At 39.6% G+C, this 27,197-nt stretch overlaps 2 protein-coding genes across 5 annotated transcripts in view; one reads left to right on the top strand and one right to left on the bottom strand.

The window, feature by feature from the left end:
- The window catches only part of LOC113013376 (potassium voltage-gated channel subfamily D member 3-like), a 118,546-nt gene extending 100,555 nt beyond the window's left edge, over positions 1-17,991 (bottom strand). For 2 of the 4 annotated variants that reach the window (XM_026154227.1, XM_026154230.1), the window contains exons 1-3: positions 17,635-17,991; positions 17,407-17,497; positions 15,376-16,555 (exon numbers count right to left, since the gene is read on the bottom strand). In XM_026154227.1, the coding sequence (XP_026010012.1) occupies positions 15,376-16,478 (1,103 nt within the window). In that variant the 5' untranslated portion in view covers positions 16,479-16,555; positions 17,407-17,497; positions 17,635-17,991. The other 2 variants (XM_026154228.1, XM_026154229.1) reach the window with 2 other exon arrangements.
- Positions 17,992-18,049: 58 nt separating this feature from the next.
- Positions 18,050-27,197, top strand: part of cttnbp2nlb (CTTNBP2 N-terminal like b) — a 127,255-nt gene continuing 118,107 nt past the window's right edge. The window contains exons 1-2 of the mRNA XM_026154233.1: positions 18,050-18,062; positions 18,904-18,908. Coding sequence (XP_026010018.1) covers position 18,062; positions 18,904-18,908 — 6 coding nt within the window. The 5' untranslated portion in view covers positions 18,050-18,061. The remainder of the gene's footprint in view (positions 18,063-18,903; positions 18,909-27,197) is intronic.

Genomic DNA, 27,197 nt, shown 5'->3' with positions numbered 1-27,197 from the left:
TCAACACTTGTTAAGACTTTGATTGCACTTATGGTCTCTTGTCAGCTCCGCTCCATGTGATGTGCATACATGACGAGGTGCACTTACGGTGACTGCACAGAAGGCTAAGCCAGAGCAACTGTTAATGACAACAGCAGACTCACAGCGAGCTGAAAATAAGATCTGTGTCACAAACAAAAACAGGTGAAAGCCACAAAACACTCATTTGGTTTATAATGGTCCTGGTTATTATCAGCTCCTAATCTGTATTGCTGACAGTTTAATGTCTTAAAATAGGGGCTGTTCTCTGTTCTGTGTACTTAGCAAACCAGACTCACTTTTAAGACCAATGAAACATGATGAAATGAAAACTGAAGGTAGAAATTGAATTTGTGTACCAAAACAAATCATGTCTCCTTTTATCACAGTGTTTATTTATAAGGGCCTATTGAACAAATTGTCTACTCTCCTAGAAATCTGAGAGCCCATAGTATAGTCACCTCTGCTCTCTGCATTTAAATACAGTACTTACAGTGTCAGGTCACAGGACACTGTGACATTACCCATATGGAAAAGATATATATAAATCTTATAAAGTTTGTATCTGTCTTGTGTGAAACTTGTATGAAAAGCATATAAGATCCCTTGAAAAATTATATAATGAAACTTGTATGTTTTGGATACTTACTAAAACAATGTATGAAAGTAATGAGAAAGTGGCCACTTTCACGAGTAATCACATATAAGTTTTTACTATTTCTTTTCCATATGGGTAGTTTTACCCTTTTTTCACAGGTGCTCTGTGAATGAGGTTTAAGTGCGAATGGATCAAGCTCCAAAAGTATGAAGCTACATTCTCATATTTCACTCGGAAACTGTAAAAGTTTAAATGTATTATTTTGTATCTCACGTCACATTTTTATAACACGCATGTCTTTTCAAAGAGATTCCAAGCTCCCTTAAAACAAAGTGGTTAACAATGACTGGTTTCTCAGACCTTCATGTCGTCTGTTTCTCAGACCTTCGTGGGGACATCAGTCAGAAGGTGGCTCCATAGTGAATTACACATTCACCTGATAAGCAAAAGCTCTCCGGTTCAATCCTGGTAGGAGACAAATTCCTCTGAGGTTACGCCGAATCAGTGGTGACCTCTCATGAATAAGGGAGCAGGTGAAAGCAGTTTGTGGGCACAGTGGTCAGAAGCACTGGTAATGAACAGCAACGGTAAAAACAAACAAGCCTAACACTGAGTAATCGTGGATAAATCATCTGCAAAGACTGTGGAAAGGATACAGCTTTTAAGAAAGTGAAAGTTGAAATTCACAACCCAACTCGCTGCTAATTATAGCAGCCCAGACTCATCTGCATCTGTTTAAAAGTCACAGCTCCCCTACAGTACAGCTAGACACACAGTCCCCAAGCTTCTGGTGTGATATCTATTGTTTCTTATTACATTAATCACACAAGCCCTATATTACTCTTTTTACTCAGTACTTTGTTTTTAAGTGTTTGGCTCTTATTTGCACCCAATTTGTCTAATCTTGTGTGAAAAGAATGCCGCTGGTGGAGGCGGAGAGGTGAGTGTGTCCAGAGCACTGTCTGGACACAGTGTGCCCAGTTAAGAGGAGTTATTGGAAAGCTGTTGCTCCACTTACAGCCACCTGCTGCAAGCCTAGTCTGCCTGGTCTGGAAGCATTCATTACGGCCCAGACTACGACATCCATCACCAAAGTCTGATCTATATCCACACATTAGGCTGGAGCTAACACCACCATCCACTAGTCATTAGGAACTGATTAGGTGGGTGGATAGGAACTTGGAATGCATAGATAAATACTTTAGGGCAGCAGTGGGGTTTTACTCATGCAGACCAATCACTTTAAATGGATAGAAGGTTATAAAAGAGAGATATAGAGTGTTGCATAAACAGGAAATAAAAGGATTTATTATCTTGAGCAGTTAATGGACACTAGAGTTTGCATTTTTTGTAACCACTTGATGCTGATTTAGTGGCCAAATAAATTTCTGTAAAGCACTTTGAGAACATTTTTAATTTGTAACACAGCAGAGCGGCAGGCATATCTTCCAGAAACAGCAGGCCTAAATACTCCATGTTTATCTGGATGTTTCCAGTTTTACTATTCATAAATGTAGTGTTATTAGTGTTACAGTTTCATAAAGTTATATACAACCCTATTTCATTCTGGATGCCAGTGGGAAAACTTTTAGGGAGCAATTTTAACCCTGGAGAACCCATGGGGTCAGAGCCGACCCCATGGGTTCTCCAGGGTTAAGCACATATAGATAAAGTTTGTGCAAAAAAATGTTTTTGAAAGTAAGATTGGTCCATTTTTATGGGTTGTGTTTTATAGACAGCACAGTTGCTGACATGTTTTGCAGTTAATTCCCTTGTGGCTTTGCAATATCACTAGAAATCAGTGCATAATGTGAAAATATTAATTTTGGGGATTATTATATTATCCCTGTATATCACAGGGATAATATAATCCCTAACAAATGCTATCATTTAGAGTGCTTGATAAATAAAAAATAAAAAGTGACATTTATTCAGTATTCAATAATAAGAAAATTGCTTTTTGATCTAAATCAAGTTTAGTATGTATTCATACTTTTATTAAACAAACTATCTCTGACGGTATAATTCATACATCATCTTCAGGGAATCTCTCCACTGTAAAGTGTTCGCCGTCTATGTCCAGAACTCAGAGTTTGAACTCTTCATATTTATGCAGATTTCATTTTCAAACTGGTAGTTTGCACTCGCCCGATAGTTTATAAGGGTCCAGTTTTCTACAGGTCAACCCTCCCAATTGCCAGAATTCTTCATAGATTCAACAAAGTGTTGGAAGTATTCATCATAGATTTTGGTCCTTATTTACATGATAGCATCATTGTTGACTGCCTGTCCACAATGTGAATCTCCCATTCCACCACATGTCGAAGGTGCTCTGTGGGATTAAGATCGGGTGACTGTGAAGGCCGTGTGAGTGCAGTGAATTCATCATGATGTTCAAGAAACCAGTTTGAGATGATTTGAGCTTTGACATACGATATGGCATGATATCCTGCAGGAGGCAGCCATTAAAAAACAAAATAAAATAAATTAAAATGATGATCAGCGTCGTTACAACGCAGCGAGTGTCAGCTCCACCATACGCAGCTTTGGTAATCAATTCATGTTTAAATTCCTAGCAGAGCTGTAAACTATCATAGCGCCTGTCAACTGTCTGTGTGCATGAACATACACAGAGACTGCAGGCAGTGCAACACTTTCTATGAAACATTGGTTTGTTAGTAATTTTGACTGTGATATTTTGTTAAAGACAAGTGAACGCAGCTTCACAGCATGGAGGCTGAGACTGACTGCTGAGCTTAGTTTATCAAACATCGTGACAGATTTTGTTGGTCATAAAATTGATTCATTCTTTTGTTTTTCGTGGGTCGATAACGCAGCCCTTACATCAAGCACATTTTTTGAGCCTGTATATTCATTCTTATGGACTTGCTAGCAAAAGTAATAGTAATATTAATGTATTATTTTTCTGTGGCCCATGTTGGTCACAGCAGTTCTTCAGCAGCCACACCGAGTCAAGTTCTGCTGCCATCTTTTCATAGTTCACTAGTTCACTTCTATCCTTTCATCCCACTGAATCCTAAGTCTGCCCAGAGTAATACAGAGTGTCAGAAAAAATTTAAATACACTGGATGTGTCCTTTCCCTGCTGTGTTATTTTTTAAGAGCCTCCATAAAGATATACAGTTTTGTTTTTCCCAACAACCAGAGCAGCAAAGGAAATTTTCTGCATTAACTTTATTGAAGTACAGACTCCAGCAAGTGTTTTTCCACTCATTATCAAGAATACTCTCTGAAATGTGATTATCTTGTGCACTAGCTGTTCACATGTACAGGAGCAAAGATCAAACCAGTGGGCTGTATTTGTCCTTATACTTCAGCCCTCTTCCCAGCATCCCTTTGGTTTTTGTAATATTAATAATGAACAGCGGATAGTTTTCTCTTTCACCTCATAAACATGCTGGGGAGATATGATTCCCCTGCTGTGTCTGCACATGCCTGAGGCTATAGAGCATTGAGCAAAAACTCTGACAAATTAATTGTAATATAGCCTGGTTTGAGTGGATGCTTGTACACTGCAGCAATGCAGGTTCAAAGTGTGTGTGTGTGCTGAAGAGGGGGGGAGGGAGACAGAAAATAAGGGAGAGTATATGCAAGCTCCACATGGACTGTGGGGCACTGCAATGCACAACTCGATAAGGAAATATTCCACTTTTAAAAACAAATTGAGGTCTGAAGACTTCTTATAATTAGTTTTCACAATATCAATATTACCTAGTAGGTGGAAAGAAATGAAATATGAGAGGCGGAGAGAGACAGACACGGCAATAGGATGAGTAAAAGACTTGAGATGTGTTATGAAGAGGCAAAGAGAAGGGGAAGCAGTAATACAGCCGAACAATAAAGCCTGATAAGATTTAAGATTAAGTATGAAACTGAGCTTTTTAGTATTCGCCTGTAAAATTAAATTTACAGATAAAGATAAATAACATCTTTGCTAAAATGATTTATGTTACAAAATTATTTCAAAAAGATACCCAGATTTATACAAAACAAAATAAATTACGTTTCGAGTTTCTAAATGGACACTTCTGCAGATTAGATTCTCAATGATTCATCAGTGGATTGATTTTATGCTATGACATCATGTAGCTTTTAACAAATACGCATGGTGTACATGCAGATTACTTTTCCTCATACTCAGATGGCCTCTCCTATGTCCCATTTCCAGAATGAACCACTTCTGCACAGCACACTTCATCTGGACAAAGAGGTTATGTCCTATCCACCGAGCCTCTGCACAGAAACAAAATCAATTTGCACACACCGCACATGTTCAATTGTCCCTCATGTGAAAGATTGAAGTATATTGTTCTTGTGTGCGATACCAAGGTTACGGACCATCTCCCCTTAAAAGCTAAAGCGGCTTCCTTATGATGCATTCAACATGGTAGGTTGTCCAGAGGTAACGAATACCTTTGATGATTCTCTTTCCTTCAGAAGTGCTTCTAAATCTGTTTTGCATAACAGCTGAAAGCTGGATGGACTTAACTGCACTCTGTTTTGAGCAGGTCATTGATGCGGTGTTAATTCAATGCTAATAAGATTAAAACATAATGCACATTGTCTCCTGTGAAACGAGGCTAGTCAAAATCCTTTGAGGAGACTTCTTATTGAGCGCCAGTAGACCATGGCCTTGCTCCTCACAGAGCGAGAGGTAGAGGATGGGTTACTTACAAGAGGGGTTTGGGAATTGAATTAATATAGCCACTAGTCAACCTCTGAAGGCAAAAAAAAGGCTTACTGAAATCTATTAGTGGCGTTAGTCCATGACTTGACTTTTGTGCTCCTCTCAGTGCTTGGTGCTGTCATATGGCACACGGCAGGATTAATCCCTTAGCATGTGTAATCCCCCAAAGACATCTGGATGGGGGAAAAAAGTTGTTTCATAGCTTTGTGAAGGACACATCCTGCATCCATGTACTGACATAAGAACAGCAGCACGCAGCAGAGGTCAAATACAATTGTTAACTGAGTGCTACCTTTTTATTTATTTTTTTTAAATAAATGAACTCACCAAATTAAATGGCAACGAATGAAGTAAGTAGAGAGAAGAAGACAACCCACACAGAGACACACATACAGGAAACCAGAGGGAATGGCTCCAGAGACGAGCATTAATCCCCACAGATTTAGTGTAGCAGAACAATTGCTTTTGTCACCCTGGATAATCAGCACAGAACACAGTTTATGAATTACAGTAAACCCAGAAAGACATAGAAATGGGAGTGCGTGAATGAGAGCAAATTCATATACGCCAGTGCAAGAGTGAGAGCACAAAAACCCAGGAAAAAACTGGAACAATGATGTCTACCTGTTCAAAAGCCTGGGAGGATTATTCAGAGGTATTCACACCTGGTTTATCATTATCTCTACAGGGAAATGAGAAGTGATTTATTTCTATAACTTGGCTACATATATGGAGAACTATCACTCACAATCATTTAAGCACTTATTATCCACTCAGTAATAAGTACGCCTGACCAACAGACACAATACAGTCTAATCCATAATTGTTTACATTCAGTGTTTGCTCACAGCCAACAGGGCCAATAAAACAACAGAAGCAATGCTTAGCCAAGTGATTGTCTTCTTAAATCTGTTTAATGCAGTGCAGTGAAACCAAGGAGAAGAGCGTGTTTACATCTATCCACCACATCAATACCATTTTCCTTTTATTTGTCAGGTCCCACTCGTGCCACTAAGCCAGCTGGGACCTATGTGAGGAAGATCTGATTTTATTGATTACTCAGCACACATGACCTTTGGGGCAGACGGATGGCAGATCCTTCAGGTCCTTTGGGTTGTCGTGTGGCAGGGATTTAGTCTGGCACATCCCGTGGATGCTTAATTGAATTGGGATATGGGAGGTCAGGAAGCAGGATAAACACCTTGGGCTCTTTGTTGCATTGTTGAAGTCACTTTGGAGCTTATTTAAAAAAAAAAAAAAATTTATCTACTTTGCTGTAGCAGGATGGAGTATCCTGCTGGGGGAGGCGATTGCTATCAAAACACGCATTAGGAATGATTTTTCAGTGGGTCACATGTGTCAAAGTATAATTTGGATGAATTAAAAGGTCTTTAAGTGTTATTTTTCCCATAATTTCTACAGCTAGAATTAAGATGTTAGTATGCTAACCGCTATTACAACTGAGCCTGATGAAATGTGAGATCTCAGGAAGATATTTAATGAGATGAAAAGTTGAAGGATAATAAAGTGACTTCAGTTCATTGCCTAGGGACCATAAACTATGAATGGCAATCCATCCAACAGTTATTTTAGTCTGGACCAAAGTCATAGGAGTCACCAAAAGCTGTGTTACTGCCGGGGTTAGAAACAGGCAAACAATCTACCCGACAGTTTGTATGTATCAGGCAGTCCCTCGCTCATCACAAAGAGAAGTCTTAATGTTTCAGGAAATGATAAGAAGAGTCTCAGAGCTTGGTGTGGGAAGCAACCATCAGCTGTCCAGGATGCTGCTAAACACCCTGGAAACTGATAATCACCAACTCATTTTCAGGCTCCTCATGGAGAGCCTGCTGGTAATTGAATTGGAGTGGGCACAAGTGTTGTAGGTTTGGAAGGACCATTGCTGAAGGCAATCAGCTGTGACAGACAGTGAGAGAGAGACAGGAAAGGAGGGAGAGAGACCGTTCCTATAATTAAATGTTCACACGTGTGACGTACGGTTTTCCTGCTTCGACACCACGAGCATCACTCCAATCACTTTTGCCCAGTTAGTCGAGATTAAGTTAGTCAGGACACAGCGTCCTATGACAGCGAAGCATTTTCATGCACAGCATGCCAAGGATGAAAAGACGGCAGCAAACTAGAGTACATGCATAAAATACCTTGCTGAAAGACCCTCCCTGTAAATTACCCTTCACAGTCACATTGGCCACAACATTCCCCGCCCCCTAGCTGACAGGTGGCCAGGTAAATGGATTTCTGAAAAAGCTAGAAAGGCTTGGTGCTCAATATCACTTTTCAAAAAATGGGCAACCATCCAGACCTCTGTATGAAAAGAGGGTGAAATTGATGCCAAAAAGAAAGGAGAATCTGAGCAGGAATCCAGGCAGGCTGAGAGGAATCACTTCCACTTTTTTAAGACTCCAGGATAGCATTGACCTATGTGACCTCAGACACACAATACAAGCAGCAGGTACCCACACACCACTAACCAGTGTATTGCTCTTTTTGAACAGTTTACTCTGTTCTTATTTATTCCTATATGAAGTTTATGATGACCTTTAGAGCTCTATTGAGGTTTTTGGATCAACTGTTCCCAACAAAAAAGTACATTTTTTGCTCCTGTTGCAACTTCAGATAGATGGCAAGCTTGCAATTTTGCTAGTGTGCATGGCAATATCAATGTATGTTTGACAGCTGGGCTCTATTATTCTATATTTTAATGTATTAAGAATACATTTGCACATTCAAGGCCTCTAGAGGATGAATCGAAATAACAATAGTGACCTACACTTTATAAAATGTATAGCCTCATCAACAGAGTATTATTTAAACATTCTTTGGGTTATTGCATGTCACCACACTATAGCATTTGGCTCAAGTTCACAGAATGGCTATAGACTGTTGTTTTGCACAACAGTCCTCTTAACAGAGGCAAAACATGTAAAATATGTTTTAAAGAGCAATATATACATCCTCTAACAGTTCAAGCCCCTTTTTGTAAATAAGATAATGCTGTTGAATAAAATAATTATTAACAGTTTTTATAATTAAAGAATAATCCTATATTAAAATTCTGTGACTCCTTTTATAAACTAATGGTTTCTTGACTCATACTATTGATTAAATATATATCCTATTTGTTGGAACTTGACTTGGTTTAGACTTTGGGCATCATTCAAAAACTGATGTTGTCACACCAAAAGAGCTCCGTCTCTGGGGTGAAACACCCCCATAAATGTTACCCATTACACATGGTACTGTTATGTATTAAGCAGCAGATGCTGCATTTAATCCCGGGGGGTCCTTCCCCCCCCCCCCTATTACTGTTGCTGTTTGTACGGTAAAAGCAAGTAATTGATTTTTTTTTCATGACTCAACCTGAGCTATTTGAATATTTATACAGGAGGAATGTTGCTTGACATTATAGTTAGTGATTATGAAGATCCCGCAGGGTGAAACTCATCATTTTCATTTGTGGTCTCTTTTTCTGTGCTTTGGTACTCCACTGTGGACACCGTCTCTCTGCTGATAATTGAGACGGTTGTAAGTTATATCACTACAATGAGCAGAAACATGAAACTTCTGCACGTTATTGCTGTGTAACCTACTTGGAAACCACAGCCCTGGAAAATTGCTTCTGATTTTTCTACCTTTACAATAACTCCACAATTCAGCAGCGTAGATGTAAAACTAAACGTGGCAGCACATAATTACTTTATAAAGGTGTACTCAGTTACAGAACAAACTATGCTGAACATAAGTCTTCATTCAAGGGGAAAAAACACATCAGTTACAGTGTAAACATTTGAATGTAGACATGTACATGATCTTAGTAGGGGCGACATCCACCATGTAAGTAAGGAGGCGTGATTATACCATCATTTTTGATAAGCAGTTGATAAACGGTACTATATCAAAATCTTGTTCCAGTCTTTTTACAGTTCTGCAAAACCTAGAGATCACATAAAACCTCAAGAATATAGACAGAAAGTAACATCTTTAATCAAAGACTATGTTCACTGATGGCATTGTGCTCTACTTATCACATCACAATCTACAGTCTGTAATAAAATGTTTTGGGTGAAGAAAATTAGCTGAAACTGTTGGCTGCGTACGCCACATGTATGTGCTGATGTCTTGTTTGGTTTATTGTTACATTTGGTGTATGAATATTTAAATGTATACCTGATATTTGTTTGATATTTCATTACAGGAAATCTACACAGAGACTGCATGGGTGCGTGCCCTGCTTACCTTCTCACTCCTTTGTTTTACCTACTGTACCAAAAAGCAGTCATTGCTGCTGCAGTGCTGGTCATTAATATGCAGCAACAAGCACTTTTGCACTTATCATGAATTTTACAGTGCACTTATCATACCTTTTCTACATAAGGGCAATAATGAAACCAAAAAGATACATGGCTGCTGTCATGTTCTTAGTTAAGTGTATGTCTGCCTTGACCAAAACCGATGTCTGGACTGTGACTTCAAAGTACCGAAAAACGCTCCAAACACTGTGTAAACATCTAGAGTAACTCTATGTATTATCTCTATCAATATATTTTTCCTTTTAAAAGCAATCAATTAATCACTCTTACTGAATCAAATGAATAATTCATCTTATAAAGTAGTATCTAAAGATACTGAAGGAAGAACAAGCTGCTTTGGTTCAGCGTATGATTTAATACCGTCTAAGTGTTTACAAGAATAATTCTATCCAACACAAAAGCTGAGTGGTCTCTTCACATTTCTTTTACATTTTGTGGTACAATGCCATCGTGTGATCATTTTATAATATAAATGAATACAAAAGCACGTCAGTCATGTGTTTAAAAAATGTAAGTACAGACTGACATTCATCACACTTTAACATGCGTAGATGATTACAAAGTCTTTAGGTTACTAACAGGTGGAGCCCGCCCTATTTAAACCCCTGACATCAGCAGGTTTGCTGCTGAAATCTTTAGTGTCATTATGCCAGGCTCTAAAGACCTCTTTTCCAGAAAAAAATTACATGTCTTCCAAGGAATTTAAAGTTTCATTTTCATTTCAATTGTTGTTAAGTGATTCTATTATAGGATAAATAAAATATAAGTGCCATAGGTTTTAAACGACTGAGATTTCTTCAGGACGCAGCAGATTTAACTCAAGGATAGATTGTTTAATACAAAAAGAAGTCCCAAAGAAACACATGTTCCACTGTTGCTTTTGCAACTGTTGAGCTCAAAGTGTAGGAGTGTACGTTCAGAATGAAACATGCTCAAACCAAATATTATGGATTTCAATTAACATTATTATTGAGCATATAAGCCTCTTGGAATAACGTATAGACATGGGACATAAAGACAGGGCTGTTTGGCCGTAGCATAGCAGGCATCTTTGAAACAGATCAAAAGACAGCTGTTTGGGTGAAAACCCCCAAACCAATTGTGACGGATGCTTTGGGATTGCTCCACTGAGCATCTCAATATCACTGACTCAACTATGAACCATCATTTCTAATACTGCAGGTCAAGCTGAAGCTGTCTGTCCCAAATAATAATTTCTAATATCAAGGGTATCCTCTTTTCCTCAGATGAAAACTGTTGATATTTTTGGTGAATACGTGATTTTAGAGGTAAATTTTCTTTTGACTGCATTCACAAACTCAATCTGGATGCACTGTTTCGCTAAGGTTTAAATGTTTGCATGTTGTCACAGTTATGACAACTGTCCCCATCAAGCTTCATGCAAACTATGCAAACTTCATATCAGACTTGTGAAGGTCAGCGCAGTTATAATCTTGACCCTGAAAAGAAGAGGTTACCATCAGATCTGGATCTTAATCTCATGACCAAATTAATTCTTTGACTGCTCTCATGAATTCAGGGCAACAAGTCAATGACTTCACATTTAGGTGCTGGCTTTTAGTCATAATCCCATCAGTCATACACTCAAATTGTAATTAGTAACACTAAGAATGGATGGCACGTTCCTCTATTAAACCCAAATCAATACTCACTTATCTGCACTGATTATTATGTCCATGTACTGTAGCTGTTATCTCTAAAGTAAATTATGCATAAATCAGAGCCTGGTAACACAGACGGCACAGATACAACATGCACAACTTCTAACCACGTGTACATGTTATGTAACTAGACCATGCCAACTTCTTATTTTGATCCACATTGTAGTTCTTATGCACATGTGCCATTAACAATAATAATATGTGCTATTCTTCATGGAAGGTCAACAGGGAATTTCCCCTCAACGGCAGCTACATTAGCCTCTGCAGCTACGCTCAGGTCATACGGGTCTCTACATACACCTGTGAGGAATAGGTGTTCATCACCTCATCACCAGTGTATGAGTCCTTCACTGGACCACTTTGGTAAAGTTTTGTTTTGGTGGTGATCACACCCAATCCTATCACTATGCATTGTGACTGCTTCCATCATATCAACGTCAACAACTAGCTGTTCAAATGCTGTGTAATACTGCACTTCACACCTTTTGACAGGTGCCATTGCAAAGAAGTAATATTTTTCACTTCACTTATGTTCATGTGCTGTAATTTGAAAGAAACATGGAAGCCAGTTTTTACTCTAGACGTTTAAAGGCTGAGTGAGACGTTTGTGTTAAGCTCAGAAGACTCAACACATCAGCGAGCATCTTCACTATCAGATTTTCATACATTCTTTTTCATTGGTTAAAATATTAATTTAAAATAAAAGAACATAATCATAGACAAAAAAATCTTTTATTAAGTAGTTGATGAGTTTTTCACTTTATTCAAATGATTTCATTAGCTTGAAATCATGTGAGCTTCGTCTGTATTATTCGTTTATTAGAGGTTCGACTGCGATACATAATTTACTGTGATTAAAATTCAAGCCGTACCAGCCTTTAAAGCACTTAGTCACAAGAATAAACATCAGTCTCAGGTCCTGTCTGTCCTGTCAGAAATTACACTGAGATTATGAAGTTCAGTTTTCTTTCTTTATTCTTATCCAGGACACTACGGTTTCTGTTGGTGTGGATGGATGAGTGATGATGAGCTGAGGTTTGCAGCGTTTCCCTCACAAACACACACCAACGCACTCTCAGCCTCCTCCAGTTTATAATACAGGTTCAACCAAATATGACAAATGCTCAATTTTATAACCACCCTAAGGTCAAAATCAATTTGATTAACAACCCAGAGAACAAAATCCCTCACAGGTCCTATTGCCTAAATGTCCCTGATTTAACTAAAGCCTCAGCACTGTGTGCCTGCTTGCTTGCATCCTTGTCTGCCTCATTTGCAGGATTTGAGCTAAGCCTTTTAGCCCTGCTATAAAGTGATATGAGAGCTCTATGGCAGTTGGTGGCTTGCTAACTCACTTGAGTTGTTAAACCGCTTTTTGTCCAGTCGGTCAAAAGGAACAGGAGGCCTTTTAGGTCTACAGTTGAAAATCATATGTTCTTTGCTTGTACTAAAAGTAGTTCATACAAAAGTATGCCCCCTGCAAGTTTCTTCTCTGCAGTCTGCTTTTGATACAGTTAAAACAGTTAACTACAAAAAATAGATGCATGCTTGTGTATTTTCTCCATTTCTAATTTTGGCCCACTCTTCACAGCTTGGTCTCTATTTCTCTTCACCTCTGGCATGTGGTTGTTATTGAAGAAATTGCATTGTCTAAGAAGAAAGATGCACAAGCAAAAATAGCAGAACACTATTCACCTGGTATTTCATTGCACATCGCTGAAGCGGGATTATGGATTCTGATTGAGGCCGGATTATTGTCAGATAAACAAAACAATCAAAAAGCCACAGCGGTCAAAGGGAGCATATACTTAGTGACACAGGGAGGGCACCCTTGTTGCAGTGTGTCATAGCACAATCTGACAAATGTACAAGGAAACACTCAACAGCACAACTCTCAGCCCCGAGGCTCCGAGACAGGAAGCCAAGAAGTCAAGGAAAGTAGTGTCTGTGGTAACTGGTGCTCATCTTATTAAGTTAGATGAGTATAAATTGCTGTACAGTGGACAGTTGATACTTTTCGATAGATTCCAATGCAAGTAAGTGGAGTAGATCTATCTATCTGTATTAAGCTCTGAAAAAAGTAAACTCTGTCATAAAACATGCTTGCATACATTTAGAAATGGTCAAATAGATAAAGACAAATCTTTCCCTTTGTGTGTAAGGTTAGTGCACATCTGTGTCTGTGACTGTGTGTTTTTATGACGTGAACTGTGAGCAGAGACTAGAATGTCAGGCAGGTTTACATTAGTCAGCAGATGCAGTGGGCCACATCATTAGTCACTCTGACACCCACTTCTGGCCCCTGTTTTATTGATGAGGCCAAGCTCAATATCTACCCCCAGTCTAAACACACAGACACAGACACACACATAACTTCCAAGTTGTTTTCACATTTGAACTCCAAAACTGCGTCAGGACATTCAGGGCTTGTTGTTGTCCAAAGTTGCCTCTTCGCACATGTAGCACACAACAGAGTGTTGGGTAGGAAGCAAGAGACTTGATGCCCACTTGCTCGCTGTGAATTTTTCATACGGTTACCTGCACACAGGCTCAACTGGACATTGCACGTACTGCGTATTAGGGGGCTTGGACACTAGCTTTTGGGGCTGCAGTGTATGGGAGTATGTGTGGGAGTGGCTGTACAGGAGAACACTTTGGCATTAAGTAGAAAGCTACAGGCACTCACTGCACGAGGGTAGAGGTTGTGACAGCAAACAACGTCCTACAGTTTGTCAGGAAATAAAATTATAATGATAAAATGTAATTCTATTTTCTAGAATGCAGTCTGTCTGTAGACCAAATATCCGATTCAGAATCAAATATCTGCTCAACAGCAGATCTTCTGGGCCGATTGTGAATGGCAAGGTACAATGACAGGGTGCCAAGTGTGTTATAGCAATGAGCTCAGAGCCATTTATGGCCTCCATGACTCTGACATTTAGCAGGATGCTGCAATTTGTCAGCCTCTCAGTCTGACTCACACATCCACAACAGGGGACACTCATAAAACACATTACCATTAGGCCTAATAGTGCTGCATCACATTACTCTGTGTGTGTGCCTCTGTGCGTTTGTGCTCTGTAAAATTAACGATATATGTGTAGTTCCTCTAACTGCCATTAAAATGACTGGTGGAAATACACGGTGACAAAAACCAACAAATACATCCTAGTGCACTGCATGTTCACCTCGATCAATCAAAACTAATTCATGATTGAGTGTATACAGTAACAACAACTCTGTACTGCAGGTTAATTAGCCATTCAGCCAACACTGGAAACGTGCATGGCTTTTAAAATTATTTGTTAATACCAACAATTATCTCTGCCTGTTACCTAAACACTAGTTTGACTCTTAGAACGAGAAAGCATTCGGATGTTTTACATCAGAGTCTTTGAACCACAAAGCACTTCGAGACCTACATCTAGTAACTTACAAAGAGCGGAGAAGGAAGGCTCTCATTGTTTCATTTAATTCTGAAAGTGCATTGATGCTAACCACAGGGCAAGTTGGAGAGGTCGGTAATGGTTTGCCATATTTCCCATCTAATACTTTGTCTTGCTGCTTTCAACTTTCCCCATCTCTCTGCATTTCTTGCTCTTTCTCTCTCTCCCTCTTATCAGTGACGTATAAAAGGCAAGCAATGGCACAGCCATAATGGAGAGAGAACATCTTGATGGCTGCTCTTTCCCCAGAAGAATACCATCAGTAAAAGTACAGTGGACAAGTCTACTGAAAAGTGTCCTTTCTCTGTAGTTTCTTATCATCGTGCATAAAGTTTGCAAAGGATATCTTGGAAAGGGTGACTCAGACTTTGAAAGCAGTTATAGATTTCTGGGCCACAAAGTCAAGCAGACATTTCAAGTCAAATGATAATCAAACATTTACTGACACGGGTGCAAATAGACACGAAGACAAACTTGCAAATTCACGGGTACTTGCATTTACGAGTGTGCCCTTACACACACACACACACACACACACGCACACACACACAGCTCTCACAACCAGATAAAAGAGGTGTCTGTTCTGCTCTTACCCGAGTGTTGTCATAGTAACGATGGTGTACCAGAAGGAGGCTGGGATGCTGGTGAATTTGCTGGAGCTTGAACCCTTCTCTGCGTAGAACATGACGGTAGCAAAGATAATTATGGCCATAGTGAGGGAGAAGAGGAGGAAGCCCAGCTCCGAGGCACAGCTCTTCAGTGTGTAGCCCAGGATGCGAAGGCCCTGCGAGTGACGGGAGAACTTGAAGATACGGAACACGCGGAAAACACGGAGTGTCACGAAAGCACCGCTCACGTCCTCGTTGTCAGTCATCACCAGGCCAATGTAGTATGGTAAGATGGCCACCACATCGATGATGCTCATGACGGATCTCATGAAGCGGTAGCGGCTGGGTGCAGCAAACAAGCGCATCAGGTACTCCACGGTGAAGATCATAACACAGGCCGTGTCCATGCAGAAAAAGGCCACGGTGTAGCGCTCGCCACATGGCACTTCCTTCTGGTTGGGCGCTGAGCCACAGGGCACCGTCTCTACCACATTGGTAATGACAGAGACAGCAATGAAGAAACCAGTGACATAATAGAAGACAAGGGCCATGGTTGAAGTGTGAGGGTTTTCAAAAGCCCGCCACATAGTCTCCCTGAAGGTCATATTGGGCAGCTTGGCATCCTTGTTGTCCTCCTGGTCATCCATCAAACGCTCTGCATTCTCCCTCTTCCTGTCCTTGTACTCTTCGTAGCAGCAGTCACCGATGATCTCTGGGACAATGCCAAAGAAAGCCAGCTCCTCATCATAGGAAGATATGCACTCGTACCGTGGATAATGGAGCTTGCCTGTACGGTAGAAGTTGAGCACACTACGGAACACGTCGGGGTCCCGGTCAAAGAAGTATTCTTTGGTCTCCTCGTTGTAGAAGAATTCCTTCTCTGAGCTGCCCAGCAGTGTGTCTGGATAGCGGTCCAGAGTGTTCCTCCAGGTCTGGAAACGGCGTCCACTCACATTAAGAATGATGAGCTCATCCTGCCTCTTGTTCTTTTCAGCAGGTGCTACTGGCATGGGCAAATTGGCCACAGGCATCCAGCCTATGGCTGCTGCCCGGGCAAAGGGAAGCCATGCCGCTACTCCCGCCGCCATGCTGTGTCCGGCTTGGGGCGTAGGGGGGAAGAAGTCGAGCACCTTCACAACCAGCTTGACTTCAGCTCATTTACCAGCTAAAGAGAAGAAAGGGAGGGAGTGTATGAGGATAGGTAGCACATGGGTGCTGTTTTAATCCTCACAGGCAAGGAGAGTGAGATCAGTAGATCAGAAAACAGAAAAAAGGAAGAAAATATGAGACACTTGAATCTTAAGAATGTAGGGGAAAAGGACAAATGGTGAGCTAGTGAAATAAAAAGATGTGAACATAACAAAACAATGTATACAAAATAAACAGCACAACTAATTGTAACAAGGCAGGCAAGCAGAGGAAACAAAAGATATCTTGATAAAATGAAAATTAAATTAAACATCGCACTCATTTATACATTTGTACAAAATGTATTTCTATTTCATATACTGAGCTTTAATGTGATCACTGACTGCAATAAGCATGGTCTTTCTCAAGGCTAAATTCCTCACCCTCTGTAGAGGTACTGGTTAAGCAGCAGCCTTCTGTTGACAGTTTACTGCATCTTACAGGTTACAAACTAAAAACAGGCAAAAAATAACATCGCAAAACAGCCTAAACTGCTCCATTTTTTTAAGCGTGGGTTTGGTCGCCTTAAAAGTGATCCAGGATAGTCGAGACCTGTTGAGTTTCAAGTAGAAAAAAATCTTTATTTTACTCAAGATGAGTCAAACTACTTCATGATCGCTCAGATCAAATTCACCACCGTATCAATAGCGCTGATGAACCAATCAGTCTTCATGGCTAACCGAAGACGCAATATGTTAAAGCGGAATGATTTCCCGAACTGCCCGAGAACTAAAAAAAAGAAAGAGAGAGAAAGAAAGAAAGCAAACATCGCAGGCTTGTATTCGCAGCTTCGTGCTGAATGTAGTGGTTGATTAATGTAGAACTCACCGACTCAAAATTCTCCATCCACACAAACACGACCTTCTTCCAGGGCAGTTTAATGGCAAGTCGTAGGTTTTGGTTATTTCTCAGAGCGTGTCTGGAAAAAATAAATAAATAAATAAGAAGAAGAAAAGAAAAATACCAGGAAAGAAGTTATTCTGCGAAGAGGAGAACCACAGGAGACACACACTACAGCTGATGGGGGAAGCGGAAAAGTACCGGTGACGGACGTACCACAGCTGCTTTCATTCAGTTTCCATTATGCGAGGGGAGAAATGATGAGAGGACTCCGCCGTGAGGACCGTATTACCTTGGCTTTCGGGATGAGTATTGGGAAGAGGAACGAAGGAGGAGGAGGAGCGCTCTTTCTCTCGCTCTCCCCCTCTCTCTCTCTGCGCAGGGCGGATTGTGAACCAAAACTGCATTTAAGGGAAGCTGGATCAGGATTTAGAACCATGCGCAGAAAATAAATATATAAACGTCAGACCGCTTTCTTCTCCTTACACGAATGCTGTTCTTATTGTACAGTGTGCGTGTGCTCTGCTGAACCAATGTTATTCCCCACACACAGCACTAAAGGCAAGTGCTATCAGCTGAGTTATCCACAGGATTCATCCCAGCAGAGGCATATAAGAATCCACAGGAGGCCAGAAAAGAGCGCAATGGATCAACTTTGTCTTTAATTAAAGCACCAGAGGACTATTACTATTCTTCGCACAAACAAGCTGGAAACATCGATACGATGTCACCGTTTAAGTGGAAAACCAGCTGGTAAATAGTTGCCTTATTACGTCACATATAGTACTGTGCAAAAGTCTTGAGTCACCCTTCATTTCTTCACATTTTGCAAGTGAGAAAAACGAGTTTGATCGTGTTTATTCTTCAACACTGTTCTTCGTGTTTTTCTCTTTTTTGAGGGACATTCAGAGCTCCTTTTTGGATGTTGGCTGCCTTTGGTTTTGTTCTCTGTCAAGGTGATCCCGTCCTGCTTCAGTAATATTGAACTCACAGGTTCTGGCGAGGCCAATCCATGAATGATAGTTTTTCATTTTAGAGTTTTCCATCCAGGCATGCTTTTGCTGCATTGTCATGCTGAAAATGGAGCAACTGCCAATCAGATACTTTGCAGTTGGCATTGTATGGCGGATCAAAGTCTGATGGGGCTTTCAGTGTTCATAATCCATCAGTTCTGACAAGATTCCCGACATCGCTGGCTGAAAAGGAGCCCTACAATATGACAGACCCTCCGCTGTGTTTGACAGATTACTTTAGCCACTCACTGTTGTACCTCTCTCCTGACCTCTTCCGTACATATTGAATTTTAAAATTTGAATCCATCACTCTGTAAGACCTGTTGCCACTGATTTTCAGTCAAGTTATTGTGTAATTTTGTATACCTCAGCTTCTGCACATTTTCCCCTTCCTAAAGAATGGCTTTGTGACAGCTACCCTTGCACTGAGATCATTTCTGATGAGGTTTCAGCGAACAGTCGATGGATCAACTGAAGGTCTAGATGCATGTCTCGTGTCCTGTGTCAGCTCTTTGCTGGATTTTCTTTCCTATTTCTTCAAGACTTGACTTTCAGATACTGTCTACAATCTGCTGTAGATCATTAAAAGCAAAAAAAGTATTTATTTTGATCTCTAATTGTCCAGTTCATTTATTTATATATATATATTTTTTTTAAAAATCAGCAAAACCGTTTGTTGGTGCAGGAATACTATTTTATGTCTATTAAACTTTGCTGTCTTTTGAATTTTTCATAGATTGAGCTTAAGAAATGGAGAAAAATCTGAGTTTCTAGTAAACTTCTGTTTCCAAAGACCTTAAAGACACAATTAAAAATTTGTTTGTTATGTGTAGACACAACACTGGTTAAAAGCATGGTGCCTTTTTGTCCCAGGATGATTCATAGTCAAGTGTTAAGAGGCTTAACAAACAAGAAAACTATTGTTCTGTAAGTGTTCAGGTACAAGGACTGGACTGAAAATGAGTGACAAAACAGCCAGTGTTAAAACTTTGCAAGACCTCCAAACCAATAAGAAAAATAAAAAGAAATTCAATTCAATTTTATTTATATAGCGTCAAATAACAACAACAGTCGCCTCAAGGCGCTTTATATTGCACAGTAGATCCTACAATAATGGATACAGAGAAAAAGCCAGCAATCATATGACCCCCTATGAGCAAGCACTTTGGCGACAGTGGGAAGGAAAAACTCCCTTTTAACAGGACGAAACCTCCAGCAGAACCAGGCTCAGGGAGGGGCGGCCATCTGCTGTGATTGGTTGGGGTGAGAGAAGGAAGACAGGATAAAGACATGCTGTGGAAGAGAGACAGAGGTTAATAACAGACGCGATTCAATGCAGAGAGGTCTGTTAATACATAGTGAGTGAGGAAGGTGACTGGAAAGGAAAAACTCAATGCATCATGGGAATCCCCGGCAGCCTACGTCTATTGCAGCATAACTAAGGGGCAGCTTGAGACTGTTGCACAGTATTGTATTTCTATCGTATATGAACTAATCCAGAAGTGTTAGATAACATTCCTTAACATCAGCACATTCCTTCTCCTGTCCTATTCTTCTTTTTGAATACGATAAAGCTGTAAAGTTATTGTTCTGTGGTCTCAAGACCCAAGTGGACCCAAGGGGACCTTTACTCTAGACCCCAAATGGATCCCACACACATCTAGTAACATACCTGAATAAAATACTTCACAGCACTAATGCAGATATTTTGAAGTCAGCAAAGATGGCAATGTTTATAAAATTAATCATAAACCTAAAAAATAAAAGGACATAGGTAAATATTTGGCTACAATTTTAAACCTACAAGCTTTGAGCTACTGTGACGTATACCTCGGCCCTTTTCTGTTTGCATTCTTTTCTGTGGGTCTGGGTGTCTACAGACTCTGGCAATCATCTCTACATGTAACTTTACTCATGAAAGAAAAGACAAACAAAGGGGCTCCAGTGGAAAAGCTCTGCCCTGAAAACAAGTAGGTGCAGGATATACCAAAGATTATTTCTCAGGACAACTCACTGTATCCCCTGCTGTTGACAGCAAACAATAGTGAGAACCAAAACTGCATTGGTTAGTGGATATTCTGTGCACCTTATTTCTTCAAGCAGATAGCAGTGATTTCTCTTCTGGGTTTGTTGTTATTCTGACTGACGTATATGAGTCAGAATCTATTTTGACGTTTTAATAATTTCAGAAACCATGTCAGCCACGTAAATAGGCTGTAGCACATAAACTGATGCTAAAACGATGTTATGTTTATTTATGTTCAGAGTCAGTGTGTCATTGCATGTGTACCTACATTAGGTAATGCTTTGCTGAGCATATGCATTCCCAACTGTGTCAACAGAAATATTGTTTGGATACAGAGGGCTTCGGATATTAGTGGAGGCAAGAGCTCATACACAGATTGGAAAACACTTGGTATCTTGTTGCAGTCAGGGATGTACAGTATGTAAGCAAAATATGAAAAAAAAATACATTACATCATATTATTTACCATAAAGTCACCCTGTGAGTTCCATAGACCCTTGTTCGAAAATGATAAATCGCTGATGATTAATATTTAGACGTACAGCTGCACACCCACACACACTTCTTTATGCCTTTCTGCCCTTGTGTAGCTATCTTTAGAAGCACCTTTTGTTGGCTCAATTAAGTCCCTGGCCGTAAACTGCCCCCTTGGTAAAACAACAGAATAGCCAAAATGACCTCACCTTGTGAAAAGTATCCCCACTCCTTAAACTCAAGCTAGCTCTGAGAAGAAGACAAGTTCAAGAAAATGCACACAGGCTCACACACAGACACACACACATCAGTGCTCGAACAGCTAAACACACATGCTGCAGGAGGCTGGCCTTTTCAACCAATGAGTCTGTGAGCGATTCCAATAATTCAAATGTCACTGAATAACAAGGTGGGTTGAATTTCATGGTCAACTGCCCTCTGTAATTATCTGAAGACACTACACGGGCATTAAAATTCTAAATCCTCTCTTCCTTGCAAGGCTGTGTAAATAATCATTCTGTACATTCGATAATCTTTAATCCTACAACTGTTTACAACTTGCATAGTTCCCATTTCTGTATAGCTGTATATCTCAGATTCTGTAAAGTTATTTATTTCATATTCTGTATAGTTTTTCATATTTATATCCTGTTCATATCCTGTACATACTTATAGTTATAGAATATTCACAACATACTTCATACCGTGTACATTATAACATCCCATAATAGACCCATTTCTGTAATATACTCACATATCTATATTATTGCTAATATATATTGTAATATATCTATATCACTAAAGCACTTCTGGATGGATGCAAACTGCATTTCGTTGCCCTCTACCTGTGCATGTGCAATGACAATAAAGTTGAATTCTATTCTATTCTATTCTATTCTATTCAACAAACAAACTAGCTGTGTTTTAGTGGCAAACCTTTGTGGGTTATAAGAGTAAATGGGTTTGTTTAGTAGCAGAAGAAAGGATGCTATCAGTCCAAAGTCATCCCAGTCTATGAGAAATTATTATCCAACCAGACAACAGATCAGTCACCTAGATGACCTTGGAAAAGTTATGAAGAGTAACTATATAAAGTTTTGTTTCCCTTAAGTAGATCACTGGTAAAACATTGATTTGACATTTTGGAAATAACATTGTTTTCTTTCTTGGAGATAGATATATGGATTTAGATGGTTTAAATTATTAATAGATACTGACCTTTAAAATTTGCTGTTAGGGAGTTTTTTTCCATTTTCCCCCCATTTTTGCTTGCTTGCTTTTAGCTTTCTCATTTTAAGAATATATGAAAGTAATTGATTATGAATCTAGGCTACACAAACAATCAACAATAATTTTTTGAGGAATAGAAGCTTTCATAGAAGCATCATTTGCACACTGGATAAGCAGCATAAGTTAATAAACCATACAGACATAGGGCATATGTCATTTTATGTCTGCTATAAACCGTCCACGTGTGGACTGGTATCATAAAAGACAGTACTTAATGGGTCTTTCACACACACACAACAGACTTGGCAAACATCTCTGATCTGACGGGTTTCGATAGAAAATCTAAGGTAAAGGTGACGATTTCCTCTGCCTAGCTCACTGCTGTTACCTTGATAATACTTCTGACTCATGACTCCTATTGGCCACCTCAAGGCTGTGATAGTAACGCACACACACACACACACACACACACACACACACACACACACACACACACACACACACACACACACACAGACTGGCAGGGACAGAGACAGAGCTGCGCTGTCACACACATTCAGACAGTACTCAGCAAAAAAACCAAACAACAACAGCTGCATATTCAGATGCACAACCGCTATTTTCCTTGTATGCACCTTTTTCACATGACTAAATTCCAAGGTTTTTGTTTTGACATTTCCCTTGTTGCACATTTGTTTGTTTGCTGGCTTCCTTGAACTCACTTATTCACTATTCATAAATTCCCCACAACCTGCCTTCTTAGTTTCTCTAATCCCCATTAGGTATCTGAAATCTTCCTTGGGGGATTAAGTCTACGACTGTGGTGGAGTTTATCCTTGGTCTGCCAAACACTGACTTGGCAACCTCTCTGTCTACTGTTCAGGAAGGCAGTCATTGGCACAAAGAAGGTTATAGATGTGCTCTTGGCCCCTGTCCAGCACACAAAGGGACTAAGACAGCACATCCACCCTTCCAAACCTGTAAAATGCAACATTTTGTCTACTTGTGCCCAAACTGAAACCAGGGCACAGTTTTGCTATGGAGCATGCTCCATTTACTACTTCAAATGAACTTTTGATTAGCTTCAGTGTTAAGGTTTTATAGAGCAGCAATGTTGCCTCACAACTAAAAGGTTCCTGGATTGAATCTTCTGGTCAGCTGGGATCTTCCTGTGTGCAGTTTGCATGCTATTCCTGTTCGTTCATGGAGTCTTTCCTGGTACTCTGGCTTCTTCCCACTTCTTCTTCCAAAAACATACATGTTGGGTTAATTTAGGTGGTTACTATTAACTGTAAGGTGAATGGAGTGCTTAAAAATGTATGAAAATAAAGCACTGTATGAACCACTGGCTAAATGTGGCTTGTAGTCTAAAGCATTTTACAGTTACAGGTGAGATTTTAGCAATAAATATATTTACTATAATAATAGTAAATACTATACTATTATATTAGTATATTTACTATAACACAATATATTATAATATACTATGATATATTCACTGCATCTTATTAAACCTAATCCCAAATAATGTTCTTAGGTACAAAACCAAACAAACAAAAATCATGAATATTTTATAATCGACTCTATTTCAATATAATTGTGAAGTTGGAGGCAATGCTGGCTCTGGGTTATTTTCTCTCTGTTTCACCTACTAAAAATTGTATTTTTACAACCACAATGTTACTGGCACAAACTCCCAGAAGTCTTGTGGAAAACACAATAAAAGACATTTTTGTCTGCTATCATTTGCAGTTGCTCATTAATATTACAATGACCTGGGTGAGGGATGGGAAATTTTCCATTTGCTGAAGAAAATATTATGGATGTCAAGTAAAAAGTTGTGCATAATCTCTATGTATAAGGAAATCTGCTTTCTGTTATTTGGCTTCATGTTTGATCAGCGGAGGTGTGACAGCTTTGAAGTAAAACTTCTGTCTTCATGCTTGATGCTATAATATCATGAAATACAAACTTAATGTGAAAATTTTCCATTTAAATGTAAGTTATTTAATTTGACACTTTTATAGTTTTTTACTCACAAAAGTAGTGGGGATACACACATATTACTGTAGTCACGGTGTGCCACTTAAGGTAGACCCTTAGAAATAGGTAGAAATAGACTGTGACTCTTAGAAACAGATATGTGAAGCATTAAAGTAGATCAAACAGTCAGAAAATGACTAACGAAATGCACTGCTTGCAAACTAATATTTTTATACACAAAAGATTAAGTAGTTTACACAAAGACAGGTTTACATAATGAGCAGATGCAAAAATTGAACTTTTTTTAAAGTTAAGTCCACTTGGCTCATGTCTGTGTTATGTAAGAGCACTAAGTATGCAGTAGGCAAGCAGGCTGGAAAATCTTTTTCAGCCTCGGTTGGGCATGCTGACAGAAAAGCCCTGAAATTCACCTCTGACTCCTGCTTTTGTCTTTCATCACTCAAATCCTCAGGGCAGAGCAATCAGAGGTGTAAAAAGGTTGTTGATATTCTAGACATATGCTGACTTTCACAGAAACTCAAGCAGAAACACAGACTCTCCCCGCAGAACTGCAGCACAGTAGCATGATGTAATTTTCTCAGGGGATCAGGTCATCAGTATGCTTTCTTCACAGACTGTTGCAGATGTTAAGGACTGTATAGCATTATAGCTAAGTATGTCTCAGATGCATTACAACATAAATAATACCAAAAAACCCAAAACATGGCTTTTTTAATTACTTACGATTTGGCACCTTATTTCATTTTGTTTTTTTCATTTTAAATGTCACTTATATTGAACAACTTGTGTTTAGGGAAGGCATTTTAAACCAGCTGTTTAAATTACCTGCAAAGTGAAGGGTAGATCATCTGGTGAGCAGGCCTTAGCCCATGTAGGGCACCTGGTTGTGGGTGGTTTCCATGAGGCCATGGAGCAAGACTTTTGATCGGTCTTTAAATGATTCTGGCAAACTCAGGTGACTCAGGAGGAGGAAGCGGTGCTTTTCGCACTGTGCACTGTAATTGGGTGCTGCTGACTTCAGCTGAGGATATATCACACTGACTTGCCTCCTGTAGAGGAAACAGACAAAGGGGATGACCTGCCCATCACTGGGATGAAGTCACTCGGGTAGATAAACAACTCCTGGCAGGGTGGACGAGAGTCGCCCCAATTTTCTTTAGACTTTGGTTGTTCTGGCACTGTCTTGGCTGATATGCCTCTAAAATGTTTCTCTGAAGTCAAGGACAGAGTTTCTGGATTGGCAGACTCGGGTGGTAGTTGTTCTTTTTCAGAAGGAAGACTAGAGAGTTTATTCTAATTTCAGGGTGATCACACTTCACGGTGAGAAGGTCTGTATTTGGATACCGGTGAGGAGAGTTCTCCTGCTGGTCGAACCTTAGATTCAGGAGGAACAATGACACTGTGGATCATAGATCAGCTCTTGTGGATATTGGATGGCGAATGGTATTTTGCCTGTTAGTCTATATGTGTTTTGTAGACTTCATAGAGGCAGGGTAGCAGGGTACACTCAGGACGAGTCAACAGTTTATCAATATATCTCTAATTACTAAATTAAAGACATATAATAATGAACTGACTCCTTGGATAATTTTTTGTTGTCACTTATTTGAACAGCTATTTTAAAGTTGTAGCTCATGTTTATAAAACTTGTCAATAATAATGTAAATAAGACAAATTGTTGTAATAACAACAGTTATTACTATTGATTAACAGAAACTTTCATTGTTTAAGAGTAATTGACATAATTGACTAAAGTTTAATTAATTATTAATTAATTATTTACAATTAATTGTGGTATATTGTAAAAATTACATCTTGTATTGCAATATTTGTGTAGTGAGAAACTGTTGTTGTAACTGTGAAATAGCAGTTTCCTGCAAATCAAGCTGCCAGTTGTTTGCTGTAGCTTCACAGACATTTTTTACAGTATAGTCCAGGGCAAAACCACACTGCCAAAAGACTAAACAGACTAGCTAAGCTCTCCTGTGTCCCACAGAAACCCTGTCAAGTTTGTGGCAGGTGCACCAACTTGGAATTTAGATTTGGAATCCTGTAATATGTCCGAGATCTACATGAGATTCCCTGAAGCTATGTTGAGACTGATAGATGGTGAAGGCGTCGTGGTGCTTCCTCAGGAGGTGTGGGGAGCATGTATTGAATTTTGTTTCAACCTTTACAAATCACACAAGCCTGCTGAGCAATGTCCATACCACTGGTGCAGCTGATGACTGAAAAGAGAGAAATACTTTATATCATCATTTCATAGTAACTGCTTAGTTACGTAGCACCATTGGCTTTTACATCACCTTGAAGAACATCCCAGCAACAACCCCAGTAACAAATCCCCAAGTGCAGAATAAAATCTTTAGCATCAGACGTTTGGTAGTGCACACAAACATGAAAAAGTTTACTTCAAAACTTGAGAGCAAGAGGCTGCACAAAACATTTGAAAGGCAATCTTAGCTCTTAGCACATCTCATGAAATCCAGGGTTTGGAAAGCACTTTAAAAGCAGGATAACTATATGGCATTAAACCCAAACCATCCAGGAGTCACAATACAAGAACTAACCTCTAGTAGTTTTGATATTTGAGAAAGAAGATACTTCTTTCTTTATGACGTTACATGTAGTTCAAGGTCATGGTTTCCACAGAGTATTATACCGCTAGGACCAAATGCCCTGTGATCACCTGTACTGCACATAGAACAGACACAAGTTTCCCATCATCAGTCAGAGTCAGTGTTGAACAAGGCGTCTGTGACATACATGCTGGGTCCAGCTTTCACTGCAAAATACAAGCACACATATCCATATGACAGCATGCTTTACTCTACAAGGGCTGGGATGAAATACAGAGGGCAATGTTTTCTAAACGCTTTAATGGGACTAATAAAGTAAAACTGCCATTTAAGCTTTGCAGCTCTATGGATACCAAAACTATGACTTGACTCATTGTCCATATGTCTGCAAATATTATATAAGTTGCCACAAAATTCAGTGTTACATGTATGTAACATGGCAAAGACAATCTG

The sequence above is a fragment of the Astatotilapia calliptera genome, chromosome 20 (assembly GCF_900246225.1).
Source record: "Astatotilapia calliptera chromosome 20, fAstCal1.2, whole genome shotgun sequence".
Lineage (NCBI taxonomy): Eukaryota > Metazoa > Chordata > Actinopteri > Cichliformes > Cichlidae > Astatotilapia > Astatotilapia calliptera.
Note: the sequence above shows the minus strand (reverse complement) of the source record. Positions and strands in the feature narration are given on the sequence as shown.